We start from the raw sequence: 8,737 nt of genomic DNA, 5'->3' as shown, positions 1-8,737 counted from the left end.
AACCTCGTTGAAATAATTTCACATGCCATGAACGTACATGTCCAAAATCTCATCCTTCCCTGAACAGACAAAAGGATGCGAAAATTGAGTTTTGTTGGATAAAACAAAACACTTCCCGGAGCCTCTCATTACCGGGCAATTTGTCAACTCGATAGGAAGAGAAGTTCTTTGTACGTGGAAAAGGAAGTAGTCAATTTCTAGCCTTCGAGTTGACTCTCAACGGACGACTACTTTTAATCACCTTTTCTGGCACACCATCCCCGTGATAACCCTTCATGGCATAGTCTCAGTCTTATGAGCGACCGAATAATTGGCGAGTGGACTCCCGAATGTGACAGGAATGTATAAGCGAACCCGTACACGCACCGGACAGTCTCGCTTGATGACCAACGGCAGCGGGCAGCCCGCTCCGGTCTAAGACTATCGAACAAGATAGATCTCATTAGGAATATCTAATCCTTTGAGTTAGGCCACGCTGGTCGCACCCTGCCGCGGCGTCTAAGTGGACGTCTTCCGAAAAAGGGATAACATAACGTCACACACTTCTCTAGGGCTCAGTCCTTCATTATCCCCTATCTAGCAATAATTCCTCTTTCTTAACTGGCAACACAATCCTTCACAGTAGCAGAAAGGCACGACAAACAAGGGCGTGGGACAAACTCTCTGGCTCCCCCGGCGGCTTCCTAATCCTTTTAATGAATAATTAAGTGCGAATTTGTTTTCCGTGCGAAGAAAATTGGTTTGTGGAAGAGATTTATTTCGGTTTAATGGCATCTTAATAAGGTTTTCTTAGGTTTTCGTTTTATGCTCGATTGTTGGGCGTTAGTTTGGGGGCTTTCCAAAATTCTCCACCGGATAGCAGGAAGAGAAAGGATGAAAGGTATTCATGAATTTGTCAGTATTCAACGGAAGGTTTCGATGATATATGTCCGATTCGAGACATCTCTCCGTTTAACACGTTTCCATTCTTGTTATTAGCTTAGAAATACCAACATAAAACAAAGATGTAAGATTGCTATATCATCAAGAACTTCTTATGTCTGACATGACATCTTATCGACACATTCTTAACAGAACCAATTCGTTTTCAAATTCTTCAAGTGAAACTTCCTCGTGGGTAGATTAAAAAAGGAATTATAACCTTTTTTTTAATAAAATGAACATTTTACAGTGAAACAATTAAACCAAGCCATCACATCATGAGTCGTTTAATTTTAAGCGCAAATCAAAAGCGCCATCTAGGTAAAGTGTGCAAAGCTACGCTATAAACTAGCGGAGACACAAACGATACGTTAGTAACGCATATAACGGTATGAAACTGAAAGCATTTTCAAATGCCTTTCAAACGGAAGTGAAAAAACCTTAAAAAATAAAAGTGTATACCAGCCGCACTAAAAAGCCCAAAATTAAAAGGTGCGTCGCCGAGTTTTTGTTTTTTGGGTTAAATTTACAAACAAGTTGTTTATTACAAAGCCTGAACAAAGCTAAGTAAATACTAGCAGTTAAAACTGCCAGCAGTGTGCATGACGGGGCAATTAAAATAGTCATCCTTGTTGATCCGTGGTAGACAAATGCGTGCCATACTTTTATTGATGGTATTCTGATAGGTTGGCTGAGGGGTTCGTAGGGAGTTGCACCTCAATGGCTCCTGCAATAATGCAAGCTTTATCTGTTTGCAGTAATTGGCGCGTTGCTTTGTCTGACACAGCACACATTTCCCTGGAGAAAAGCCCCGTGCGGTAAATTTTCGGCCCAGTACTTATCGAAACACACCACCACCAAAACACGATACAACAACTGGCCAACACAGACGGGAAAGATATCAGCGGAACGTTTGTACGCGGAATCATTGGTGTAAGAAAATTGCTCCCGAAAGAATCACGGCTGCAGATAACGAATCTGACATCACCTGAGTGGTTGTCCGATGGGGAGGAACATTGCTTTAGGTGGATAGGACCACGCATATCACAGATACAGTAAGCACGGCGAAAATCTGTGCCCTGCTCCCTCAGATACCACTAGACCACGGAGTCGTGAAGACAAGTGCGTGCAAATTCCACGTCGCAGTGGCAGGCCCGACACGATTCTACGCAATTTCCAAACCACCTGAAACGGCCATGAAACGGTAGTGCGTAACGCCATGAGTGCCCGCTACAAGACCATCAGTGGCCTGTTAGGCTTCGTGGATCCCGTCCATGGCGATGGCGCGTCACGGATGGAGATCGAGATACTTCCAGAGCCAGCCGATGCTGGACCCTCGAGGCGAACGCGTAAAAGAGGTCAGTGTCAAGTGCGCAAGTGCAAGTACACCTTTAGAGGTTGATTTTATTGTTTCCCCACAGATAGCCTGAGGGTTATGAGTGTGCGTAACCTGGTGAACAAAATCGAAACCCGTGCCACCGAATCGTTGGAGCGTAACTTCGGGGGTCGCTTTTCCGGGCGCCTCCGGAAAGGAAAGCGCGTGGTAGATGGCCCCCCGTCGGCAGCAGGCGATCAGAAGGAACAGCCAAAAATCCCCCATGGCTCTAGCAACTCCAAGGGCCAGCAGCCGACCTGGTACATGGTGCATCTATCGCCGGGCAGAGAATCGTCCACCTCTCCCGGACCCACCGACGACGACAACCTGCAGCGCGACGACGAGCACGAACAGGCCGTTATCGAGCACGATAAGATAAGCGCCGATAGTGCTGAATTTAGCCAACGGTAAATGGGTAGACCCTGTACAGCGGACCGGGAACGAAGGGAAAGGTTTATTATGGTATCCGGCGGACGCGGGGCATTTCGGGCGGCATGTTGGATGGCAAAATATGCCTACACTCCATTGGCAAAATCGCTTCCCGGCGGAACGGGTGTGAAACGATAGACAAGCCGTTCCGGTGCAGACTCCAATTATCGACGCCATCGAGTGGAGGGGCGAGCATTTACGTTAGCCAGTGCAGTTTGTCTTTATTATTTGAACGATAGTGACGATGCAGAGGGTGCCTTAGTCTTTTTGATAGGTTATTGATAACGCGAGTGACATAAACACATTTTCCCCGTCTCCCGTGGTCTTGGCATTGCTGATGGACACGAAACCAAAGTGACCGTGAGCAAATGTCTTTCGGGTTTATGAACCTCACAAGTTTCCTCTGTGATAAAGACCAGGATTTAAGTCGGTGGTTAGTGATGGATAATGTGATAATGAAGAATTCCGGTTCCGAACTACTTCCTAGCCAAACGTAAGTGTAAAAGTTCGATGGCCTGCTCCCATATACTCCTGCACGAAGATTAGGAACTTGTTTGTAAATATCGAATCACCTAGTCTTCGTTCGTCGTATTCCAAAATCTGCCACGTTGTCACTGCGTCATTAGAAAAACCCCCGGGGACAAAATGGGTGTGAAATTTCCCGAAAACCATAAAAAAGCCCTATCATTCATGTGACACGTAAGTTTAGTCAGGTCACCGCGTGTTGGGAAAGCGTCAGACCGGTTGGCAGCAGCGTTCAACAACTTGATCGAGTGCCCGGAAGGGATTGTCTCTGATGGATCCGGGTTTTGTTTTTCATTATGACATTTGCTCCCGGAACCGCTCAATCGTAATCGCAATGCTGAAATGACAATATACCTATAATGAAAATCGATACACCGATACATAATCGCCAACAGATACGGAAGTTATCACCCGTCGAATTTCTTTGTATTGCAGGGCGTCCAACGAAGAACCGGTACAATACAGTGATATGAAGCCAACCAACACACCCAGCGTGGATCGGGAAGATTCCGGTCGGTGGAGCATTTGTTCGTAGGTTTTGCTGAAGTTATCCCAAAATGTAAAGAAGGTGGATTGTAAAACATAACTCATTCTCGTTTTCAGAGACTTTGAAAAGGATTCCCTTCCTGATGTGGATGATATCTGCGATACCTGGAATGAATTTATCTACCTGCGGCTTTCAAAAGAGAATGCAAAGCATCTGAACTCCTATAGTCCGTAAGTTGACGGTGTTCAAAAGTTATCTTTGACAGAAATAGTATGTTATAATCTTTACACTGGTTTCAGTGATTTTGAGTCCACACCATTCGATGAGGACTATCAACCAGCGGAAGCCTCGAACACGATCATCTCGTTGCGGTTTACTCCTTATGAACTGCATAGAATCATTTACGGTCTACCAATCGGTCAAGAAGAAGAAGAAGAAGCAGAACCTGACGAACATTCTTCCCACTCCTCTGACGAGTCAGACGATGATTGCGTGTTCCTCGATGCCCCAGACCGTATCGATACCCCCGGGGCTAAGTCCATCGCAGAAGTTGCACCTTGTGAGTCTCCAGATGAAGGAGTAGTTTTCCGCGACAGTCCGGTGGAATCACCGGAGCCGACGCCACAAAGTGATATTGACATGTTAGTATAGCCACACTCATCCAATAACAGTTTCACATTCCATTCCCTTCGGGCCCTTATCGCCGATAGCTGATAACGTATCAATTGCTCTTACCATCCGTAGCAAAATCTCTTTCCTCATCGACGAACTGCTCGAAACGGAGCGGAACTACATCAACACGCTTGAGAAGGGCATCGCTACGTACGTGGATGCCGTCTTCAGCGAACAAACGCCGCCGCAACTGTGCGGCAAGAAGTATCACCTGTTCGGGAACCTGGAGTATATCTACCGGTTCCATCAGAATGCCTTCCTGCCGAAGCTTCTCACCGCCGGTAACGATGTCGAGCGGATAGCGGACACGTTCGTGCAGTTTCTCGAAAACGATAGCTTCTATGGGTACATCCTCTACTCGATGTACCACCCCAAGTCGCAGCGGCTCTGCGAACAGCATATCGAGTTTTTCCGCCAACACCAGCAACGCCACGGCGATAAGTTGGGCGTGAAAAGTCTGATCCTGCAGCCGATCCAACGGCTGCCACGCTACCAGATGCTGCTGAACAGTATCTTCAAACAGTTGGTAAAGAAACCGGGCGGAATCGGTCGGAACACGCAGCTGCACAAGGTTTGCGTCGCCGAAAAGCGGCTTCAGACGATGATCGGTATCATGAATGAGTCCGTTACAATCAATGACATAGAACAGTGCGAAATTGTAGGTGTTTGAAACTATGTGAAAAGCTTAGGAGCGAATCTAATTCTGTGTCTACTCTTTCCAGGCGGAAGACGATCAAGTGGAGCTAGGATTTGGTGTCCCCAAACCGGCGATAGTATTGAAAAACCAGAACCACGACAATCAGGTGCTATTCCTTTATCCCAAAGACAACGACAGTGTTGATCGAAATAAACCGGTAAGCAATGGTAAAGAATCTGCTTAGCGATCAGACAATAATCGAGCACGTTTATTTGTTTTTGCCCACTTTAGATCAACATCCTACACCAAGGTAAATTCCGTAGCGTCTTTCCGGTGTTCATAAACGATCTGAAGCTAAAGCGCCAGTACCAGGGCCGACTGTTTGTCTTCGAGCGGTGCGTGATCTACGTCGAACAGTTGGACACGAAAAGTCTCACCTACCGCGGCCATTACACCCATCAGGAGATCGAGTTCGATTTTAGCAACCGTCAGATTCTGAAGCTCTCCTCGCGCCGCCACGAACGGCTCGAGATTGAGGTGAAGGTCAACATCCAGTGCCCTGGCAAGACGCATCTTCCCGACATCATGCAGGCGATCGAAACGATCATCAATCGTAGGGATCAGCGGGAAAGTTTCGCGTTCGACGGAGGTGGCATGCTGCGGGAAGGGTTCACGTGCCGGAATGGAAGCATTAGGAGCAGTTTTTCCAGCACGATGAGTGAATCGAGTTTCTACAGTGTGTATAGTCATCCGGGGCTTAGTAGCCCACACGAGGATGATCCTTCCTCTGCCTCGAACCGGAATCAAAGTGTGGTATCAGAGTGTAGTACCATCGAGGCAATGCTCCACTTCCAGCAGCACTTCGAACGAGCGCTGGAGGACAGTACGAACCTGTACATCCGCTCGCTGCCGGAAGATATGGCTCGGCAGCTGGACGAGATGGTGGAGATCCTCGAGGAGATGCTACGTATCCAGCACGCCATTAACTATCGCCTGTTCGAAGAGGACTACCAGCGGCTCACCTTCGACTCCGATGTGGCGTACTTTTGTTGCGTGTTTCGCGATTGCTTCCGGCGCAGCGAGTTCGACGTGTTCTTGCGGTACGTGGAGCACACGAAAACAGTCGAATCGATTCTGATGAGCTTCGAGCAGTACTTTAACGGGCAACCGAAGCCCCCTGGAGCGTCCATCCTCTCGATCGATGCCTTCCTCTACCTACCGGTGAAGTACATCAATCGATGCTGTCACTTCTTTAACGTGCTTTGGGCGCAAAAGGAGGACAATCAACTGGATTGCTCTGCCTCGCTGACCACCATCGATCTACGATATGTCTACGAGCAGATGTCACTGGTACAGCGGAGAGTGAACGAAAACTATCAAATCCGTCAGCTGATAATGGAAGTCGAGTTCCTAAACGAGATCGGACTCGTGAAACACTCCGAAATCGTTAAACTGGAAGGCTCATACGCTCTGTTTCGGCTTCTCCTAACAAAAACCGGTCTGCTATGTATGAAAATTTCAGCCGATAAGGTAAAACCCCAGACCCTCGAAACCGGCTTACGAGCTTGGGTTTCAGTGTTAAAAAAAACTAAATTCACGTCCTAATCGACATTGCGCATCTTTTCTCCTTTTATTTTTTTTTTGTTGGATAGCACAAAATCGAAACCTACAGCAGCGTCACCTTCTACTGTCCTTATACGAAGATCTCGGAAAGGACCAGCAAGCGCCGTGGAACGTTTTGGTACGTCTACCTGGACAACCGGAAGACGACACTGATCTTCCCCTCGCGCCAACTGCGCCACCTGACGATCGAACACTTCCACACCCTCTCGACCCAGATGAAGCAGAAGGAGCGCGTAAAGAAGCGCTCGTTTTTCTACGTCACCTAGGAAACGGAGGAAACAGGAACTAAGTCTAGCCGTCATGGCGATCGTGATAGTATACTTCGTACAATGTAACCGTTCACCAGCAATAAATTATTCCTTTGTCATTACAACACGTGTGCGCCGTTCATATGGGGAACCGAAACACAAAAATATTAAAACCCGGTTGATTTTCTCGGAAATCGCCAAATTTGCTGATAATGCGCGAGTGATAAATGGTGGTGAGCTCTGCGTAAGCAATTCTTCACATACACGTTATGGCAGTCGTATGCACCACAATCAAGCAGTACCCGTTGAGTCATCGGCATTCAGTTTTGCTATCTTTTTAAGTGTGTGGCGTAATGAATGGAACGGGGGCCAGTGGAAGATTTGAAGTGATTTGTTTCAAAAACGTTTCGTCAAAGCACACGTTTGGTGGTTGTTTGGAAAGTATAACAAGAATTGCGGTGACACATTACTTGGGGTATGCGGGACCCAAACCAATAAACGAGGTGATAGAAAAGGGCTGTATAGGGAACAGCTGTATAGGGAACGCGACACGGTGTTATCATCGTTGTATTGCTGTTTTTATCAATTCAGGCTGTGTGGTGGTAGACAGATTATCAAGAATACAAATGTTTCTCGAGCTGGAGGCTTTGCTCGTTAGTTCGTGTTAGTGTATCGAAAGAAAAATAGTAAAATTGTTTCTGTAAGTATAATCAATATGAAATGTAACCCCAAATTTCATGAAATGATATTATAAAAAATACTTACTCCTAATACACTGTAACACATATAATTGCAAACAAAATTAGATCAATTCGTAGATCACAAATCAAGCACAAAGCAGAACCACTATTCTTTTCCCTTCCCTCCATTGTCAGTTTAAGAAAATTGCTTTGTGATAATCTTCCAGCCCTCGGGAAGGCACACACAAACACACCAACGACACTTTTGATAACGATCGCGCGCGCGACACCACGTTAACACCCGCGAACACCGGCTCCAGGCACACAACACACCTGTTTCTCCACGGTTTTCGGAAAGCTCCATCTCGCACCTCGCGACCTTAAACGGTGCGGACTGATTTCGACCGAAGCGTTACCAACACGGAGGCAGCGTGCACCGGCATCGCACACTCGATGGCTTCGAGCGAGGAACCGTTCGATGGCCTCGGGCAGTAGTGTGCCGGTGCCCGTTGTTCGCGGAACATCTTATCGCATAATTCGCTCGTGCCCTCGCGCGGGACTGGTCTGGTGTTGGAAAATTCCCTTCCGATCGGCTGTAGTGCGCTCGCCGTTGCTGGTGTTGGTAGCGATTTCCCTCCGTGCACGCGGAGAAAGCGATCGACGAGTTTTAGGGGTATCGATCGCCATTAGTGGAGGTGCGATTGAAAGGGTGAGAAAATTCATCACCCTTTTTGCCTCTCGAGGAATTATCAAACGGAACCCACCCTCGTAGACGCACGGCACGTAACGCACAGCTCGTGTTATGTGTTGGGTTTAAATTTCCGCACAAGTGAAAATAAAAACACAACCCGCTCCATCGCATGTCTATGTGCGCGATCCGGTGACAAGCGAACGCAATTGAAGTGTAAGTGCGCGGAAGAACGTGATAAGTGATACCGCCTGGCGCGAGTAGTCGATAAAACAAAGGCACATAAGAAAAAAGGCAAGTCGCAACGCTACCGTCCCGTGTAACAGTGTTTTCATCTGTCTGTGAAATCATTTAAACAGCGCGAGTGAGGTGAGATTTTTGACTCGCACATCTCGTAAAAGGCGATCATCTCACGATCGTGTACCTGCGAAAGGCGGAAGATCTGCGACTCA

The 8,737-nt window shown here is 47.3% G+C and overlaps 1 protein-coding gene across 1 annotated transcript; it reads left to right on the top strand.

Moving 5' to 3' along the window:
• Positions 1 to 2,140: 2,140 nt before the first annotated feature.
• LOC131288360 (uncharacterized) lies at positions 2,141 to 6,935 on the top strand. Its single transcript, XM_058317484.1, has 9 exons — positions 2,141 to 2,279; positions 2,343 to 2,703; positions 3,686 to 3,781; positions 3,854 to 3,967; positions 4,037 to 4,378; positions 4,482 to 5,067; positions 5,132 to 5,263; positions 5,338 to 6,576; positions 6,699 to 6,935. Exons 1-9 carry the CDS (start codon positions 2,141 to 2,143, stop codon positions 6,933 to 6,935), a joined length of 3,246 nt encoding a protein of 1,081 aa, XP_058173467.1.
• Positions 6,936 to 8,737: the final 1,802 nt, after the last annotated feature.

The sequence above is a fragment of the Anopheles ziemanni genome, chromosome 3, assembly GCF_943734765.1.
Source record: "Anopheles ziemanni chromosome 3, idAnoZiCoDA_A2_x.2, whole genome shotgun sequence".
NCBI lineage: Eukaryota > Metazoa > Arthropoda > Insecta > Diptera > Culicidae > Anopheles > Anopheles ziemanni.
Note: the sequence above shows the minus strand (reverse complement) of the source record. Positions and strands in the feature narration are given on the sequence as shown.

Coding starts and splice junctions, on each gene's coding strand:
- LOC131288360 (XM_058317484.1), top strand. CDS start 2,141: ATGAGTGCCCGCTACAAGACCATCAGTGGCCTGTTAGGCTTCGTGGAT. Junction 2,280..2,342: donor GAGGCGAACGCGTAAAAGAG/GTCAGTGTCAAG, acceptor GTTTCCCCACAG/ATAGCCTGAGGGTTATGAGT. Junction 2,704..3,685: donor AGTGCTGAATTTAGCCAACG/GTAAATGGGTAG, acceptor TTTGTATTGCAG/GGCGTCCAACGAAGAACCGG.